Source organism: Antechinus flavipes, chromosome 2, assembly GCF_016432865.1.
Source record: "Antechinus flavipes isolate AdamAnt ecotype Samford, QLD, Australia chromosome 2, AdamAnt_v2, whole genome shotgun sequence".
Lineage (NCBI taxonomy): Eukaryota > Metazoa > Chordata > Mammalia > Dasyuromorphia > Dasyuridae > Antechinus > Antechinus flavipes.
Window position 1 is genome coordinate 350,400,514 of NC_067399.1, and position 21,588 is coordinate 350,422,101.

The 21,588-nt window shown below is 32.7% G+C and overlaps 1 protein-coding gene across 2 annotated transcripts in view; it reads left to right on the top strand.

The window, feature by feature from the left end:
• The window catches only part of ATL1 (atlastin GTPase 1), a 115,130-nt gene that overhangs the window by 79,208 nt on the left and 14,334 nt on the right, over positions 1-21,588 (top strand). For both annotated transcript variants that reach the window (XM_051978032.1, XM_051978033.1), the window contains exons 7-12: positions 4,465-4,557; positions 10,665-10,803; positions 14,553-14,680; positions 18,264-18,320; positions 18,548-18,619; positions 19,268-19,699. In XM_051978032.1, the coding sequence (XP_051833992.1) occupies positions 4,465-4,557; positions 10,665-10,803; positions 14,553-14,680; positions 18,264-18,320; positions 18,548-18,619; positions 19,268-19,699 (921 nt within the window). The remainder of the gene's footprint in view (positions 1-4,464; positions 4,558-10,664; positions 10,804-14,552; positions 14,681-18,263; positions 18,321-18,547; positions 18,620-19,267; positions 19,700-21,588) is intronic.

Genomic DNA, 21,588 nt, shown 5'->3' on the forward strand with positions numbered 1-21,588 from the left:
GAATCTGCACCTGCTGATTCATCACTTATCTGTCATCATAGAGCTTTGAGATAAATAAAAATGATAAAATGGTATGGGTGATTTCTTTTGATTTGCACATAAATTGGAGTTAAGTAAAGCAGAGTTGTATGAAGTCATCATCTTTGCTCTCTTCCAGGGTAATCAAAGTCTAGTGGTAAGACAAAATCAAAATGACTGGTAATAGTTCATGATGCAGTGAATGATGTTGGTGTCTTACATGTCTAACTAAGCTCTAAGTGCTCCACAATACCTGTTTTAGGAGCCTTCATGGTTATTTGGAGCAAATGGTTCATCCCATTCTCTCACTGAAAGGTTTGAAAGCCTTGGTTTATTGGGTGTGATCCCTGTACATGTTATAGCTCCTTGGAACCACATGTTAAAGTTGGGTGATTCAGATGGACATCAGAGGTGGAAAGTAACCCTGAAAAGGACACAGCAGCCCTCATAAGTGAAGTACTAGTCTGTGGTGAGCTTTTTCTTCTCAAAACGCAGCCAGGTGATAAAAGTTCAGATCTTTTATTATCTCCAGTATAGCCCGGTTAGCTTAGAGGCCTATCTCTCTGCTTGGTTCCAAGAGCTCTCTCCAAATGTTGCCAAATCCAAAGGTCTGGTCCTTCAGCCTCAGCCTCTGCCTCTGCTTTCTTCAGCCTCCAGCCAGCTCCAACTCTTCATGCCATTCTGGTGAAAATCCCGACTTGTTGCTTCTTCTTCTGAAGAACTCCTTCGACTGGCCCATTGGCCTATTTATGCTCCTTCCAGAGAGAGGGATTATGGGTTTTTTCCCATAGTGCTCTTTGGCCCAAAGAGCTTCAAGGGAGGTATGAACTCATTGAACTCCACAAGCCTTGTATTGATTAGTTCTACTTAGTACCTAGTTTCAGGTTCTGGCCAAAACATCTTCTTGTAAGATTAGATCAACTCTAATTAGTTAGCAGTTAGTAAGGATTCCAACACTAGTCTTCCCTGAATACACTACTACACTCTGGGTGTAGAAGATACCCTGCAGAAATTAAATATAAACCAGTACCTGACATGATATGCAAGATAAGCTCCAAATATATGATTTAGATATAAAAAGTTATATCATAAACAAAGGTTCAAAAGAAATTTAAGTTTTAGGTCTATGGACATAAATTTTAATCAAATAAGATTATAGCAATTAAAATGGATAGTTTTGATTATGTAAATGTTTTTGTACCAAGAAAAGGTTCCATCTCTAAGATAGGTAAAGAACTGACTTAAAATTTCTAGAGAAAGATCCATTTCCCAATTGATAAGGAAGGGGAAAAACATTTATTAAGCACCTAATATATGCCAGGCACTGTGTTAAGCATTTTACAAATATTATTTCATTTGATACGCTAACAAACTCTGAGAAGTAGGCATTATTATTATTATCCCTCTTTTACAGTTGAGGAAACTGGAGAGAGATTAAGTAAATTGCTCAGGGTAAACACAAAGAATAAGTTTCAAGGGGTCAGATCTGAACTCAGATTTTTGTGATTCCAGACTCAGAACTTTATTTAGTGCACTACTTAGCTTCCTCTAATAAATGGTCAAAGTGTAAGAGCAGGCACTTTTTACTGAAGAACTGCGATGTATCAATAGCCATATAGAGAAGTGCTTTAAGTCACTAATAATCAGAGAAAGAAAATTAAAGCAATTTACACTGTTTCAGATTGGCAAAGATAAAAATCAAGAAAAATGCTAGTGAAGTTGTGAATTGGTCTTGTCATTGAGAAAAGTAATTTGAAACTGCTTCATTAGTCCCATTTCAAAGCTTCAAAGTTATCTAAGAAAAGCCACTCATGCATAAAAAATATTTTCAATAGCTCTCTATGCTATAGTAAAATCCTAGAAACTGAGGGGATACCCATTAATTGTAGAATGAATAAACAAATTATAGTATATGAATACAGTATCTTATTAATGTTCTATACGAAATTCTGAAAGAGATGGCTGCAGAGAAACCTGAAAAGACTTGTATGAACTTATAGAGAATGATGGAAAACAATTCATACAATAACAGCAACATTGTAAAGACAAATAATTAAGAGATCTAGGAATAGGTTTCCTATCCTACCCCCAATGTAGAAGAGAACAAAAGAAATATCAGAAGGAATCTCAATCAAACAGATCTTTTTGAAGTTCCATGAAAGATTTAATCTATACAAAAAGCACACTTTATATAGTTTCTTGAACAGTGCTTTCCTTTACTTCTATAAGTTATATGGACAAGTTCGTTTTATTTGCTGGTTATTATGTTATTATTATTATTACTAAAAAGGAAGAAAAAGAAATTGGACACAATAAGATTTGATACTTTAAGTGAAATGGATGAATATTTTTAAAAATATATAAAATACTCCAGATTGAACAGAACATATGTTACAAATCTTTTCCTTTTTTCTTCAGCTTGTAATACTCTTACGATTTTTATTTTTTAATGACCTTGAAGTGACTTTGCTAGTTGTGTTTTTGTTTTGGAGGCAGACCTTTTTCATCCTTTAAGTAGTATATTATTTTTCCATTTGTATTTAAAGACTATTTTAATATCTTGTTATAAAATTTTGAGTTCCAAATTTTTTCCCATCTTTCTTCCTATAATGGTAACCAAGTTGACATAGGTTATATATGTGTAAACATGCAAAGCATATTTCCGTATTAGCCATGGTATATAAAAAGAAGCAGAATAAAAGGGGGAAAACAATGAAGAAAATAATGAAAGTGAAAATAGTATGCTTCAATCTGCCTTCAGCCTTCATTAGTTCTTTCTCTGGATATGAATAGCATTTTCCATTATAAGTATTTTGGAATTGTTTTGGATTATTGTATTGCTGAGAAGAGGTAAGTCCATCACAGTTGATTACAGTCACTGATGCATAGTCTTGTTACCATGTACATTGTTCTAGTTCTGGTCACTTCACTTTGTATCAATTCATTTCCAGGTTTTTCTGAAATCATCTTACTCATCATTTCTTATAGCATAATACTATTTCATCATATTCATATACCACAATTTGTTCAGCCATTCCCCAATTAATGGGCATCACCTCAATTTCCAATTCCTTTCACTATAAAAAGAGCTACTATAAATACTTTTGTACATGCAAACCTTGTTCTCTTTTTTTATAATCTCTTTGGGATACAGACCTAGTAGTAGTATTGCTGAATCAAAAGGTATGCCTAATTTGAGTGTCAGGCCTTCTTTGGAATGATATTACCTTCCATTGCATCTCTCTGCTTTTTAAGACAATATTCTTCATAACAGACAATAATTCTTCTTCATTAAAGTTTATACATCGATTTGTGGCCTAAATGTTTGCTTATGTGCTTTCTGGCATCTTTTAAAAATCAGTTTACTTTGATTTAGCATGCTTATAATTAGTATTATTTCTGGCATCAGTTTCCTATTTTTTATTTTCAATTACTTACATAGTTCATTCTAAATTAAATTTTAATCATACATAATATTTTTCTTACATCTTTTCTTTCCTATTTATTATCACATTTGTCATAAGTCTTTTTCTGTCTGTTAAGTATGTAGTTAGCCCTATTTTTTGCAATGTCATTTGGTGCTGGCCATGCCAACTTCGCACCAATTCTTTTTTTTTTTTTTAAAGAAAATTTTTCTGAGAGAGAGGTATAAGACCTCAGTATTTATAAGTCCTTATAGAGAAAAATCCTATCCATATCCAGAGAAAGAGCTGCTTGTGTCTGAAAACAAACTGAAGTATATTCTCTCTTTCTTTTTTCTTTTACTTTTTTTTCTTGATTTTTTTCGGAGGGGAGGATTTATTTTTTCTTTCACAACATGACTTTAATGGAAATATTTTGTATAACTTCACATGTGCTTTCTTAATGGGGATTAGGAGTGGAATACAAGAAAGAATTTGGAGCTTGAAGTTTTAAAAGCAAATTTTAAAACATTGTTTGAAATGTAACTGGGGGAAAATGAAAATATTAAATATGATCTTCAAGTCATTAGGATAATATTACTCAAAGACTGCCTTTCTTTTTCAGTAAGGTCACTTTGTTCTAGGAAATGTTTTGTGCAAAATCCAATCAAAGCTACTTGAATCAATCTATGAGAAAACTACCTTATTTAGATGAAATTTCCTTCCTTGTATTCAGTTATCATTTTATTTGTGTGCAATTTACTGCTATCTGAATTTGGGATTGCTTATTTTCTTCTTAATTATTTGGTTCTGCCTTATTAAATGGACACATAAAGTAGAATTAAGAGTTTGTCCCTTATTTTGTTTGTTTGATTTTCTTTATTTATTAAGCTTTTTATAATTTTTTTAAAATTTCATGCTTAAGACAAATTCAAAGACAATGCTACTGACATGCCTTTCAAATCAAATAAAAAAGGAAAAGAAAAAAATTAAAGTTTTTCTTTTAAAATTAATTTAACTCTCTTCCTTTTTTGTCTTATTTCAGTCCTTAATATTTCTTGTCCGAGACTGGAGTTTCCCATATGAATTTTCTTATGGAGCTGATGGTGGTGCCAAATTTTTGGAAAAACGGCTTAAGGTTTGTATATTCCTATTTTCATCAAACTTTATCAATGATTATTAAGTTAACATTATGATTTTGATATGGTCCTTTATTTAAAATCTCATATATGCATACTCATATACATATAGACCCAGACACACACACACACTAACACATAGTAGTTGATTTTTTTTTTTTTCAAAATACTTTCATGTTCTTATATACTTCTTTTCAGGACTAATTTACAGTCAGTGTTTAGTAATTTTTTTTTAATTTTTGTTATAGATATTCCATTTAGCCTCTTTCATTTCCTTAGACATAGAATCCATTTATACTTTACTTTGAGTACTCTTACATACTCAAATGAATCTGTAATTTCATGAATTTAGAAGTCCCCTCCAACAATGCAGATCAACATCCATCTATGACCATTCTTTGCAAATCTTTTTCATATCTTTCCATAAGTTTGCTACAGAAGAGTATATTCAATGTATTCTAGGTTTTTCTCACCTTCTCTTGATATTTTGAAGTTACTAGGAGAGCAAGTAGATTGTCCAACTGTCAATCATTTCTACATAACCAGTCCACATCCCTTTTTAATTATAAATTTTGTTGATATATGTATAATCTTTTACTCCAATTTTCTTTGAAGTTTCTCACTTATTTTATATTTCAGCCTGCTTACATCTACTATTCATTGCTCCCTGGGTAATATTCATTTTCAGTACTTAATAATAAAAATAGCTAGCATGTATATAATTCATACTATGTGCCAGGAACTGTACTAAGAACTTTTCAAGTATTCTCTTATTTGATCTTAACAACCTTGGAAGGTAGATACTATTATAACCCCCACTTTACAATTGAAGAAACTGAGGCAAATAGAGATGTTTAGGTGACTTGACCAAGTCACACAGTGTCTGAGGCCAGATTTGAACTCAAGTCTTCCTGGCTCCACATTAAGTACTCTACCCATTGTGCCACTTAGATGCTTAACGTCTTAATTGAAATAGCAATCAGATAATAATACTATTAAAATGTCTTTGTTATGGAAATGCTGCATAAAATACAAAACAACTTTTAAAAGCTTTTGATGCTTCCCTTTTTTATATACATCACTACCCTCAATCTATTTTCCCTTTCTCCAGAAATCCTCCTATATAACAAGTATTTATAATCAAGAAAAACAAATCAAAATACTGGACATATCTAAGAAGGCTTTCTGATATCTTGTCTCCAAGAGCTGTAAAAAATATTTCATCATTAGTTTCTTGGAGTTAAAGATCTGAGAACTTTTAACGGTTTTACTTTATATCATTTATTGTTCTCTTGGTTATACTAACTTCATTCAATATAATTCTTTCAGTTTATATAATTCTTTCTATATTTCTCTGAATCTGTCATTCATTTTTTATTGACAATAAAATTCTATTATAGTTATATATCAAAATTTATTCAGTCATTTCCCAATTAGTGAGCATTTGTATTGTTTCAGTTCCTTGCCACAACAAAAAGTGACATATGTATGTGTGTGTGTGTGTGTGTGTGTGTGTGTATTTTTTTTTTTTTTTTTTGCTGAGGCAATTGGGGTTAAGTGACTTGCCCAGGGTCACACAGCTATGAAATGTTAAGTATCTGAAACCAGATTTGAACTCAGGTCCTCCTGACTTCAGGGTTGGTGCTCCTAGCTACCCAAAAAGTGATATTATAAATATTCTTGGATTACTTTTATTCCACCCCTGAATTCCTTAGGGTACATGACTACTAGTAGAAGGATTTTAGCTGGGAAAGGAAGAAAACCAGGAAAACTAGGAGGCAGGGATGAAGAAGGAGAGAATTCCAGGTATGGAGGATAGTTGTTGAAAAAGGCAGGAGATAGAGAAGCTTGTGTGAGGAAAAGCAGAAGGCAATGTTACTGGATCACAGAATACATGATGTTAATATAAAATGAGGAGAATGGAAAAGTAAAAAGGGGCAAATTTATGAACAGATTTAAAAGTCAAATAAAGGAGCCACTGAAGTTTATTGAATAGAAGGAATAACAAGATCATACCTAAGATTTAGGAAGATGAATTTAACAGTTGAGTGGAGATTTAAAATTTAATTACTTTCGATCACTAAAGTTCTAATAGTGGATCTTAAGGTTACAAATTGTTTTCCAGAGTAATTGAATCAATTTACAAGTCTACCAACAGTGCACTAGTGTACCTATTCTCCTATAATCAATCAATAAACATTTATTAAGTGTTTACTCCATACCAGGTACTGTATTAAGGGTAAGGGAAACAAAAAAGAGGCAAAAGACAGCCCCTGGCCTTAAGTGACCTGTCCAGCAGGTCGTCAACCGTGAGTCCTGAAGTGGAGCATCACGGTGAGGCAAAGGCCCAAAGGGCACAAAGCCTGACAAGACTGAGCCTGTGGGGCAAGAAAGCCCGATGATGGGAAGAACAAAGGAGGGAGACTGCCAAGTGGGGGTGTAAAGCAGCTCGAGTTTATTGAGGCACACAATTCAGCTTATATAGGATGGCTCAGGAATGTCACATATGTAGGAATGTAGTTATACAATGCACAAGGTATAAAGGAGGGGGGGGGAAATAAGGCTGGGGTCTTGTGATGAGGGTCATAAAATCAGGGGTTTGTTAGCAAATAGTGGTTGATGTCAGCACATCCTGTGGTCGACTTTTCGGAGCCAGGAAGGGTTAATGATCTCAGCAAATGGTGTTGACACAGTTAACTTTTATTAGCTCGGACCTAAGGGTATGGGGTCCCTGGCACTTAAGAAGCTTTTTAATGGGAGAGAAAACATGCAAACAAATATATATAAAACAAGCTATGGACAGAATAAATGTGATTCCAGAAGGCAAAGGATCTAGGATTATAATCAAGCCTTACCTCCCAGCAAAACTGAATATTTTAGGGAAGAAAAATTAACATTCAGTGAATTAGAGGACTTTCTAGAATTCCTGATGAAAAAAACTTAGCTGAATAGAAAATTTGACTTTCAAATACAAGACTCAACAGAAGCATAAAAACGTAAACAAGGAAAAGCAAACTGATACTTAAACCAAGAAAAGTAAAAAGAGAAAAAGAAAATTGCAGATTAATTTCACTAAATTAATATGGATGCAAAAATTCTAAATAAAATATTATAATATATTGCAAATATTATATATTATGGCCAAGCACTATTAACATATTTGATTATGTCCATACTGAAAGTTTTTTAAAAACATGATTATATTAATAAATGCAAAGAAAGCTTTTTTTTGTAAAGTAAAGCACTTATTTCAGTAAAAAAAATGAGAATTATAGGTACAACATATTTTTCCTTAAGTTGATTAAAAAACATGTCTCTAAAATCTCCAATTATTTAAATCTGATTTTATTTGTATAAAATGTTTTTTTATAATTATAATTTATACATTTATAACTTATTTATAATTTATAATATACTTCCTGGGTTTGTTTTGGCAGGTCTATTCCAAGTTGTTTAATACTGTGTAGAGTTATTTTAAATAAGATATCTCAATTATTTTAGGGGTTTTGTTGGTGATATATAAGGAATGCTAATGATTTATGTGGATTTACTTTGTATTTTGCTACTTTGCTAAAATTATTGTTTTAACTAACTTTTTAAATGAGTCTTTGAGATTTTCCAAATATATTATCATACCATCTGCAAAATAAGATAGTTTTATTACTTCTTTCCTTATTCTGATTCCTTCTATTTCTTTTTCTTCTTTTATTGCAATTGCTAGCATTTACAATAGAACGATAATATTGATGATAGTGGACATCCTTGTTGAATTAATAAACTCAATAATCTAGAAGCTTAGCCCCATTACAAATAATGGTTGGTAGATCCAAATATCTTTTTATTATACTATATTATTAAAGTACTTATATTATTCCATAAATTAATTTTTTTTAATTAAAAAACAAAAATGTCAACAGGAAAGAGAAATCATAAGGGACTCAATAAGATAAAACTGTTTACATTCCTGCCTGGAAAGATGATACTTGTAATGTAATGCTGGTAAAACTGAGGCAAGATAGAGATTAGAGAGTTTTTAATATTTTATTTGGATTTCTGAGAGGGAGAGATTGTGCTAGGGGCATGATGCCCCCAGGGCTGATATCCAAAGCATCCATCAGCAATGTGAGTTCTCAGTGACGTTTATAGCTCTTAGCTCAGGTAGCTAAACAAAGGCAGGGGGTGGAGTCCAAACTCTGGTGAGGGGGAATCTCCAGACAGGGGCCATCACTCCAGTTCTGACAAGTTGGGGGCAGGGCGGGGTAGGATCATAAAGTCTTACAAACTGGGAGTTAAGGAGGTATCCAGCTTAGAGCCAGGAAGTCTGAAACTTAGAGTTATAAACAATACCAAATTGGTATCTGAAATAAGACATCTGGAGTCTTATCTTCTGTAATGTCAGATCTCCACAGCCCTAATTATCTCAGTTTTAATGGACAGAAAAGGAGGGTTGCAACCAGGGAAACTGAGGCAAAACAATTCAGGGAAACCAAAATTAGAAGGGAAGCAGAAAGCTGAGAAAAAAAATTTTACAGACAATAAAAAAGACCTTTTTTCTAAAATATATAAATAACTGATTCAAATTTATAAGAATATGTCATTCCTCAGCTGATAAATAGTCAAAGATATGAACAATTTTCAAATGAAGAAATTAAAACCATTTCCAATCATAAGAAAAAATTATCTAAGTCATCATTGTTTAGAGAAATACAAATTAAGACAATTCTGAGGTACCAACTCACATCTCTCAGATTGACTAAAAATGACAGGAAAAGATAATGATGGAGGGAATGGGGAAACTGGGACACTAATACATTGTTGGTAGATTCAGCTATTCTGGAGAGCAGTGTGGATCTATGCCCAAAGGGCTGTCAAACTATGTATACCATTTGATCCAGCACTCACCATTGAATCTTCATCACAAAGATAATAAAAAAGGGGAAAGGACCCATACATGCAAAAATGTTTATAGCAGCTCTTTTTGTAGTGGCAAGGAACTGGAAACTGAGAAGATAATGGAATATTACTGTTCTATAAGAAATGATGAACAGACTGATTTCAGAAAAGCTTGGAAAGATGTACATGAACTAATACTGAGTGAAGTGAGCAGAGCCAGAAAAACATTGTAACAAGTTTATGTGATGATCAACTGTGATGGACTTGATTCTTCTCAACAATGCAGTTATCCAAGGCAACTCCAGAGACAGAACTGTGGAGACTGATTATGGATCAAAGCATAGTATTTTCATTTTTTGTGATTGTTTGTTTGTTTTCTTTCTTGTAGTTTTTTCACCCTTTTGGTCTGATTTTTCTTGCACACCATGACAAATATGGAAATATGTTTAAAAGTATTACACTTATTTAACCTATTGCTCACTATTTTGGATGAGGGGAGTCAGGTAAGGGAAGAAAGGAAAAAAATTTAGAACACAAAGTTTTACAAAAATGAATGTTGAAAACTAGTATGTATTTGGAAAAATAAAATACTATTGAAAAATAAAAATAAATAAAATGAAATTACTGCAGTTAAATATATGGGAGTCTACCTGCTAGGACTAACTCAAGGACTATATGAACACAACTACAAAATGCTTTTCACACAAATTAGCAGATATAAACAATTGAAGAAATATTAATTATTAATCTATAGGCTGGGCCAATACAATAAAATTTATACTTCTACCTAAAATTACCAGATCAATGCCATACCAATTAGACTACCAAATTCCAGGTGCAAGATATTACCAAATTCTTATTACCAATTCTCTCCCATAGTTGATTGTAACAATTAAAAACACAGTGGTATATAATTATGATGGAATACTATTATGCTATAAGAAATGACAATCAGAATAGTTTTAGAAATCTTGGGAAGACTTATATGAACTGATACAAAAGGCACAGTTAAATGCAATGGATGTGCCAGCCCCAACTAAAACTGGTTCATAAAATCAAATCTAAATTTTCATTGTATCAGGATTTGAGTTTTTGTTTTGTTGATTGTCTTGAATTCAAAAAGTGATGCAGAAATTGTTAATAATGTAGATTAAATTTTAAATTGGGTCCTACATTTTCACCTTCAGTTAAATGTCAAAATGGTTTATTTCAGGTCTCAGGGAACCAGCATGAAGAACTGCAGAATGTACGAAAACATATCCATTCCTGTTTCACCAATATATCCTGTTTTCTACTACCTCATCCTGGCCTAAAAGTTGCCACCAATCCAAATTTTAATGGAAAACTCAAAGGTCTGTAGTAATATGAACATGTTTACAAATTAAGTTATAATTTCTACCTACAAGGCAACCCTCTTAGTTTTATTGCTACTGATTTCACTGGAGTTGAGTTTCTTTAAAGGTAATAGTAAGAGACTGAAGAATATCGGTAAATCTATGATCCATTGCTAGAGTCTTTATTTATGCAAATCTGCAACCAGGTTTTGTTGAAGTTAGGTGGTCACCAAAGATACAAGACTGAATGATATTCTACTTACAGTTAATTAATAATCTTTGAAATGTTACATAAATTGGCTAATTGTTGATGCACACAGAAAAACATTCTATAACTACTAAATGTAAACTTCTTCAAACAAATACCAAAAAGCCAAATTATTGAAAACAGTACAGGAAGATTTTTCTTGGGTAACATCTCTAAATGAGCTATTCTTTGATAGAAGCATTATAATATAATGTTCTAAATTTAAGATTCATAAATCTCTAAAGAAAAAATAATCTACTGTACTATACTAGATTGGTTACTATATCCTAGTAACCAGGTATAACATCTGTTTATGTTGTAATTGATAGTGTAAAATAATAACAATAATAATAATAATAGCTAATATTACATAGTATTTACTACATATGCATTAGGTACTATGACAAGCATTATATATTATCTTACATTATCTTCATAAAAACCCTGGGAAGTAGGATTATTCCCATTTTGCAGATGAGAAAACAGGCAAACAGATTGCCTTGCCATAGTCACATAGATAGTAATGCTCTATTAATGTTAAGCTAAAAAGAACTTTTTCTTAATTTTTTTACTTGGAATTCTAGAAATCAAACTAAACCACTCTATTCACATATTTGTTTTCTTATTGCTATGGTCTATTTGCATTGTACTACATGGAATTCTTTTGAAACAATGAGCATTTTGGAACAATTGCTCTAAAATAATTTCTAAAAAACTTTAAAAAATCATTCAAAAGTCCTTGAAGCAACTAGAAAATATGATTATTATTTTTACTCTAAATTCAAAGATCTTTTTTCTCATACTAACTTTGCTTGAGCCCAATTCATATTCCACTTTGAGACTTCACATGTAAGCATTTTGCCATTTCTGTACTCTTCTGGGTTTCTGTTTTCTTTTCTCTTATCATTGCAGCTTTCTATGATAGGGCTCTTCTTGCTTTTTTGATTATTCTTTAAAGTTGAGCTTCGCTTCTGAAGCACAGGGGAGACTGTCTCAAACTTATTTTGCAAAGGAATAGGGCTTTCCTCCATAGGGTGGAAGGCATTACTGGTTTCCCCACTAAACTAGGTTAGTCTGGCCTATTCCTACTTCTTGCACTGGGATGTGGGGGCTCACAATTTACCTTTTGCACTTAGACTGGAGATTACTAGCCTGCTAAACCACTAGCCTGCTGAGTAAGGACAAGAGGCCTCTACTGCTGGAGGCTTCCCCTTAGATTTTCCACATTGAGCCTATGCTAGGTTATGCTCCTTTTTATCCAAGTAACACAGATCTTTCCTGAAGTCTTGAAGTCCTTATAAAATATCTTAAGCTGGAAAATTGTTTCATTCTTAATTTTTATGGGTTCTGTCACTCCAGAAACTATTTAGAGGCTTGATTTAACATTTTTCAGAGGGAAACTAGAGAGAGCTCAGGCAATTCCCAGACTTCCCTCCATCATCTTTCTCATACTAACTTTGATAGATATCAGGATTCTCTTTACCAGTATCATCCCTTTATAAGCATAACTTCCAGGTATCACTCTGGAACAAAAGTAACCAAAATCTTACTTTATTCCAAAGGCACTAGTTGGACCTAAGAGTGTAAACATCCTTCTACTACCCATTTCTCTCCCTTCGGTATTAGACAGTAAAATTTTGAATGAAGACCCTAAGGCAATAACAATGAACTAAGGAATAAACACGTCCCCATGGTCCAGATGAGTCCTTTCCTCTTCTTTCTTAAAAGAGTTTAAAAATAAAGGTTACTAATGAAAATCATGTATAGCTTTTAAGCTCTCTAGAAAAGAATTAACCTCTGGACACTAAGATTTAGTTCCCCTAAATGCTGAATATCCTATTCCTGGTATGAAGTAATTATATAGTATGTAATACAAACATTTATAATTGATCACGAATATTTATAGGAAGCAAAATACAAAGAAAGCAAAATAAAAAATGATTTAAATAAAGTGCACTGAAATCATATGGACACTTCTGTTAATACTGGGAAGAGTAAAAACATTTCAAAGCTCTCCTCAGTTTTTAAAGTGGTGATTGGAACTGACATCTTCAATCCAAGCCCCTTGTTTCAGTTAGCTGTTTCAGGTTTTCCACGCTCTAACAAGCAGACTTGTTGTCAGCTTCTCAAAAGTCTCTGCCATTGTCCTCCTTTAGTCACTAACAGGCAGGCTGTGTGCTCTTAAACTCACATCCCTTGCACTGGGATCTCTGGGTCAAAGGGTTTAAGTATTTTAAATGATGACTTTACATATGACAGAAAAAAACAGTTGTTGGGAACATTTTTATATTCATTGAAAAGATCCTGTTATTTTAACTAGCAACTATGAAATGCAAAAACTCTAATGTAAGAATAGATACTCTGATACTGAGCATTTATGTAATAACTTCAGTATGTTTGTATTAAAATCTTTTTAAACTAGGAGCTTTCAGGACTAAAGTATCTACTTCTGCAGTGTAATTTAATTGATCAAAAAGTAGGGATAATTAAATTATTTTTGTAGGATTTCCTTTAGTTTTAAAGAGATTTTAACATTTTAATGTGTAAAAATATTAACTAGAATCATTATTCATGCCTTTCATGAATTTAAAAAAAAAGTAGTTACCACAGAATAGGCTAGTCAAATAGGTCTTTAATGATGAGCTTGTGAATTTACATCATTTTAACATGATAGTTTCATAAATTGATAAAAAGAAAGTCTTCAAGACAAGAATATAAAGGAAAAGAGAAAATTACTTTCAGTTGGGATACTAGCTTTCTCATAAAGTATACTTACTTAAATGATTATTCACTATTAAATATTTAAGAGAATGATGAACATGAATTAGAAGACTACATTAAAATATTAAAACATACATTTACTTAACACAAGAAAAGTTAATAAATTTTAATTTACTAATATAAAAGTTAATTTTTTAAAAAAGCTTTCTATAGAAAACTAATCAATTTGGTGCTATAGCATATACACATTGATATTGCTAATGAAATAGTATCATTTCAAGGAGGAGAAGTCATTGAATTGTGATACTAATATTGATAATATAGACGTACATAATCCACAAAATAATTTTAAAATAGAATTTATTTTCATACAAATGGACAATAATGTATTTCTAGAATATGTGAGCTAAAGGTAATTGTACAACAAGTATGGCAAGCAGATGTGAATAAATAATTGGAATGGAAACAAGGGGCAAAGCTATGAAAAATTCAGATCCTAGATTGAGGAAGCTGATAATTCTCTAGTAAATCTGGAAAAAATTTCATGTAGGAGTGGGATTTCAGTTCAATGAATATTTTTTAGTCACTTACTAGTACAAGGAGATTTTGAAGATATAAAGACAAACATCACTGCCCTTGAGGAAAGGCAGTCTATTAGAATTACTTAACTTATTCTATTAGAGTTGCTTTATTGAGGGAAAAAAATTGAGAGTAAAAATAAAGAGGTAACTGATATTTTAGAGAGCATAAATCTATATGGAGTTTGTTTAAATAATTATGAATTTGCTTTTGCTTGTAGAAATAGATGATGAATTCATTAAGAACCTGAAAATTTTGATCCCTTGGCTACTTAGTCCTGAGAACCTAGATGTTAAAGAAATCAATGGAAATAAAATTACCTGCCGAGGTCTAGTGGAATACTTCAAGGTAATTGTTCTTCAGTTCCAAAGAATTTGTACTTTCTTACATTTGATGTGTTGATAAGTTTTCTTGATAATGTGAAGAATCAAGAGTTGTGTTATAGAGATTTAAGAAAGAAAGAATTTGGGGGAGTGGGGCAGAGTTGTAGAGATTAAGAAAAAATTGGGGGGAATGAGACAAAGTTAAGGAAAAAGAAAAAAGCCTCCCAAAGAAAGCTTTCTTTGTGAAATTAAATTTTTAGAAACATTCCTAGCATTGTTGTTTTATTATTTTTTATTAAAGGAAATTTATAAATAAAGTTTTAAATTTATAAATATAAAAGAAAAATATTTATTAAGTATTTATTATTTCTGCTCCTTTTCCTTTAGTTTTCATTCATGGAATTAAAGATAAATATAGACCTGGAAATTTTCATTTTTTATATTTTTCTGAATTTATCCCAAGTTCAGTCTCTGGTCTTCACTCACATATCTCAATCTCTCCAAAAGCAGTTTCCCAAATTTGCCTCTCCTTATTTAGTTCAAGTTCTTCTTTCTTACCCTGTTACTTTTTATACAGAAAACAGAAATAGGACTTCATTCAAATCTCTGTTCTGCTACTAATTAGTTGAGTGATCTTGGATAAATTATTTTATCTCTCTCTAGGTCTGATTATTTTCATTTGAAAAATGGATTGGCTTATTTAATAAAATTAATTTTAAAAGAGTTAATTGGGTCCTTAGCAATCACTCAGTTGAACCCCCTCATTTTAAAAATTAGGAAATTGAGACAAAAAAGGAGAAGTCACTTGCTCAGGGTCACATAGTAGAATTGGGATTCAATCTCAGATCCTCTAATTCCAAATCTAATGTTCTTTCTAATACACAATCTTCTAGTTTTAGATCCTGTGATCTTCATTCACTAAATTACATATTGGATCCTCCTCTTTTTCTCTCCCTCCCTCCCCCAAACTACAACAAGGAGGTGTTTATACTATCAATTCTTACAGGAAAAAAAAAAAAAAAAAGCATTCCAATGGTTTTTGCCCAGAAGGGGATAACTGATGAAGGAAAAGATTTACTCTGATCTATTAAGAATAGAACAATTAGTAGTTGAAATAGAAATATATTAAACAATTCCCGGACATTGATATTTCTTTAAACTTGAGGGGAAAGAGATGAAAGAGGGTAGTCGATGTGTGATTTCACTGATGTAAAGAATTCCTCTATCAATGCACATCTGCAGTTGTCTTGAAACAGAGAGTTCCTATAGCATTAAGTGACTTGTCCAAGTTCACACAACTAATATGTTTCAGAAACAGGATTCTTTTTGGCTCTGAGGTCAATTCTCTATTCAATGGCATGCTGCTTATATGCTTAAACTTTTTTTTTTTCAATAAAAGATCTATATTTGATCAATTTTCATCACTCATAGTAACTTGTTGTTCAATCATTTAGCCCTCTCTGACTGTTCATGACCAACTGTCCATGAGGTTTTCTTAGCAAAGATACTGCAGTGGTTTGTCATTTCCTCCTCCAGTTTTTTGCTGGCAGGAATAAAGCAACTTGCCTAGGATCATATAGCTAATAAGTGCTTGAGTTCAAATTTAAACTCTGGTCTTTCTGACTCCAGGTCCAGTACTTTATCCACTTCACCATCACAGAATAGAAAGCAGTCTAAAATGAAAAAAGCAAGAAATTACAAGCAACTAGTAAGAAGATTCTCTGCCAGAGTCCTAATATATTTTTATCTAAAGCTCCACAGTTGGACCACAAAATCATTCCACTCACAATGGTTGTGAATGTGTGAGATTAACTTAAACCTTCCCATTTCAACTACTATCTATCTACAGAGTAGCTAAGAGGCTCAGTGAACAAAACGCCTGCCTTGAAGTCAGGAAAACTCATCTTTTTGAATTTAAATCTGAGTTCAGACAGTTACTCGCTGTGTGACTTTGGGCAAGTCACAAATGTTTGCCTCAGATCTTCATCTGTAAAGATGTAGCTAGAGAAGAAAATGGTAGTATCTTTGGTATATAGTAGCTTTTCCCAAAAAACCCCAAGTAGGGTCATGGTCAAACATAACTACTAACAACGAAACTTGGCCTACAACAAACAACACTATTATTGGAAAGAGTGGGCAGGTACAAAATACTCTATTAAAAAGGTATATATTTAGGAGCAAGGCAGCTCATGAGTCACTTTGATGCAAGATGGGCTAGCTGATGCCACATTCCACTTGATGTGTTATTTCCCTGAATTCCCTGGGCTTAGCCGTCATGGAGAACTGTATTCTCCACCACTTCCAACTTCCATCTCAACTGTGATTCTAGACTGAAGCAAAAATAACCTTTCTTCTTATTAAGGGTGTCGTCTTTGAAATATGTTATTCCCCAACCAGGTTGAAGAACAGAGGTCATCTAGGCAAACTTAGCCTTTGGCTTAGTCCTTTGGTAGGAGTATTAATTCTAATTTGTGGGGACTATCCAATATATTTCCCAAATATTTATCTCTGGAAGTCTAAGCCAAAAGCCAAATACAAGCCATTTGCATAATAATCACAGTTCTCAGGTTTTTATAAGCTAGAATTCTCCTCTTTCCCCCTCTTCCTTCTGGTCTAGAACTACAACCAAATCATTAATACCAATTCCTTTGGCAAGACACAATCAATTGTTTTGCTTACTTAGATAAAGGCAAAAATGGCATGCTTTATCAAACAGTCAGAATCCAAAAAGATCTTGAAGAGCTAGAATGTCAGGACAAATTTAATAAGATATAATTTAATATGGATACATGTAAAATCTTGTATATTACTTCAAAAATAATTTCACAAGCACAAAATGTGTTAACCATAAGCATGGTTAGCCATTTGTATGAAAAATACTATAAACTCAGAATGAGTCAGTTTTGTGATATGACAAACAAAAATCCTCAAGTTTTCTTGCACTGCACAAAAAAAGGAGCACAGCTTACAGGAATAAGATGATAGTCCCTCTATCTCTCCATTAGTCATACTATATCAGGAGTATTTTGTCTAGTTCTAAATATCACATTTTAAGAAACTAGAAAGCATTCAAAAGAAGGGTAATCAATTTCTTGAGTCCAGGACATATGAGGATCATATGAAAGAAATGGAGATGTTTATACTGGAGAATAGAAGACTTGAGTGGGGGAAGGTAAGACATGATGACTGTCTTTAGGCTGTGAAGGACATTCACATAGAAGAAAAATTGACAATCCTCTGGGTCCCTCAGGGAAGAATTAAAAGCATTGGAGTGGAAGTTGCAAAGAGGTAAATATAATAAAGGCTTGGCCTTTGATACATTATCTCACAATAGAATACCTTAAAAATGTAGTGTTGCTTCCTCAAAAGAGAGTGTATTTCTCAGTGGCTAGCTGATATTTTGATAGGTATTTAGTAATGGACATTCTTTTGGGAGTATGAGTTAAATGAGATTACAACTAAAGTCCCTTCCAGCTTTAATATTCATAGAATATGAATTCTGTTCAATAAAAAAGTTGAAAAGTCCTTACAAACACAATTTATAATTGTTATAGATGAAAGTATTTCATGACATTTATTTAAATATGCATTTTTATTTCATTTCATAGGCATATATAAAGATCTATCAAGGAGAAGAATTACCCCATCCCAAATCAATGTTGCAGGTAATTATTCAGTTGCCAAATAATGCAAACTTGTTTTAAGATACTTTAAATGTTATACTAACATTCATGATTGGAATTCATTGATGCTTAATATTATGGTCAAAAATAACTAATAAAAATGTACTATAGAAAAAAATTAAGTTTATTTTCCTATAGGCAAGGTTCTTATCATGTAAAATATATAATGAATATGAAATAAATTTTATATATTTATATTTTGTCCAAAGGCCACAGCCGAGGCTAACAATTTAGCTGCTGTTGCAAATGCCAAGGATACATATAACAAAAGAATGGAAGAGGTAAGAATAAAAATGCAATGTTTTGAATACACTTTTAATACACTAAATAAGTATTACTCTCAGGTATTCCTTCTTATCCTTGTTAGTTGATAGTCAATAAACATTTATTAAGCATCTACTGTATGCCAGACACTGTGCTAAATACATTGTGCATTGATAGAAAGTGGAAGGCAACTCTGGCCAATTTTTTGCTGTGTTTCAATCATCTTATTCCTCTATAGTCCTCTAAGTCCTCTTCCACAGGAGAAAATAATCTTCCTTGGTAGAGAAACCAAGGAGGAAATTGTGTATAAACATATTCATTGATCAGAGTAGATCTAGCATCACGATTAGAAAAACAATTTTAAAATGTCTTGCTTTACTTATCCCATAATTATTTTTCAGTATTTATTCTTGTGTACAACAGATAACATATTAGTTATGTGAGGCATAGGATTTAAGGTCCCTTTATTTTTAGTGGTAAGAATTTTTGATAAAATCTGATTATTACAAGGTATAGTTTTCATCAGATGACTTTGCCTGTGAAAAATGAATATTATAAGCCAACCCATATATGACAGTTATCATTCATGAATAGTTATATTGATTTGTGTACATATTTCTGTCCTGAATTTTTTTAAAACCCCAACCCTTTTCTACCTTTTGTAGATCTGTGGGGGTGACAAACCATTTCTAGCACCCACCGACCTGCAGAACAAACACCTGGAACTCAAGGAGGAATCAATAAAGTTGTTTCGTGGGGTCAAAAAGATGGGTGGGGAGGAGTTTAGCCGCCGTTACTTGCAACAACTGGAGAGTGAAATAGATGAGCTCTACATACAATATATCAAACATAATGACAGCAAGAACATCTTCCATGCAGCACGCACTCCAGCCACATTGTTTGTGGTTATCTTTATCACCTATGTCATTGCTGGTGTAACTGGATTCATTGGTTTGGACATCATAGCCAGCCTATGCAACATGATCATGGGACTGACTCTTATCACTCTGTGTACCTGGGCATACATCCGCTATTCTGGGGAATACCGAGAATTGGGAGCAGTAATAGACCAGGTGGCTGCTGCCTTGTGGGACCAGGTAGGATTATTTAACTTATATTATTGGTTAAAAATTAGTTTTCTCATTTTAATCTCATTTGTTTCCAAAAACATTGACCATGAGCTTTTCTTTTACTTGTTTATATTTTGTAAGAGAGACAATGAGGAATAGTAAATAGAGGGCTAAACTTGATGTCAGGAAGATCAGTGTTCAAATCCTGCCCCTCATTCATGGATGTCAGGTAATCTATCATTTCCTCAGATAGCTCTTTAAGGCTACAAGTTACAAATGAATAGATGTGAATTGGTGGAGAAAGTTTCCTATCCTGAATTCAATGAAATCATAGGTCTGATTCAATTTACAGCAGTGTGAGAAGATTCAGTGAGACCAATAAATCCATTTTATAAATGAGGAAACTAAAACATAGAGAAGTAAAGTCACTTACCACATAATGCTGGACTATACTACCTAGTCTTTGTCTTATTGGTCTATTCATGACATGAAAATCCCCTCTTGCCCCTTGCAGCTTTTTAGAGTAACAGACTCCAAATTTTAGAATGTATTTAGAATAGAAAAATTGAGCAATCAGTATATTAAAACATCATTTTGTGATGCCTAGATAACTTAAGAGATTTATCTGTTACAAAACTAATGACAGAACCAAGTACCAGAGCCTCCTGACTTTCAGAAGTATTTACTTCTTTTAAATCACAGACCTTTGTAGATGGAAGAAACTATAGAGGTTAAGTCTGGTACCATAAACACCATATTTTGGTACATTAAATCAGTTTCATATTATTGTGATATTTTCTTTGGCGGTGGGGGTGGAATAAAAGAGGGAGCAGGACATATGATTTTAGTATAAGAGAGGTACAACAGTTCTGTAACTAATAGTCTTGGAGAAATGACAGGAGCATTGCAAGATTAAGTAATGTGATCAGGCACATACCAGTATATATCAAAAGCAGAATTTGAATCCATGTCTTTTTGACTCAGAGGCCAGGTATCTATACATTGTATAATACTAGAGCTCTGTTTTTAAACATTTAAGTTATTATTAACCATATAGTGAGGCAAACAATACTTTATAGTAATGAGGAATTTGATATTCTATGTATCTTTAATTCATGTTCACTCAACTTTGTTCAGAAGCCCTTCTTAATGTTCTGAAAGACCAACTCTATGAATTTTCTTATCATATCATAACCTGGACAATAGTTACTATTATTCATCCACATTTTTTTTCCTTTGTGGATACCAATTCATTCATTCAGTATGTATTTATTAAACACTATCTATATGAAAAGCATTGTTAGGTACTAAAGATTTACAGACAAAAACAAAATAGTGCTTGCCTTTAAGATTACTTTTTTTGAGGAAATAAGTTAAACGCTTTTAACTTCTTTAGTGTTCTGGGGCTTCACAAAATCATTATCATGCTATCTGCACATAGGAGCATTTGGAGGAGCATCTGGAAGAAAGACTTCAGCTTCTTTAAAGAATCATTCTTCCATTTGCATTTGACACAGTACATCCTCAACAGCATCAACACCTTTGGCAAGCATGTGTCCCCCAGCTATTTCACATAAAACCACAGAATTTTAGAGCAAAAAGGGGTCTAAGTATCCATTTAATTCAGCTCCTTCCCAAATAAGAATCCGTACTATAACATACTCAACAAGTAATTATCTATTGAAAGACTTCCAGTGGAGAACTCCCTACCTCCAGAGGGAACAGTACAAATTTTCTAATTTTTAAGAAGCTACCTCTTTATTACTTTCACTCTATACTCTTGTTTCTGTCATCTAGAGTTTAAAAAAATTAGGTCTGAAAATTCCCTATGAAAGCTTTTCAGATAAATGAAATATGGTTTCCATAATTCCCTGAGTCTTCTCTTTCCAAATTAACCATGCCCAGGGTTTTTTCAA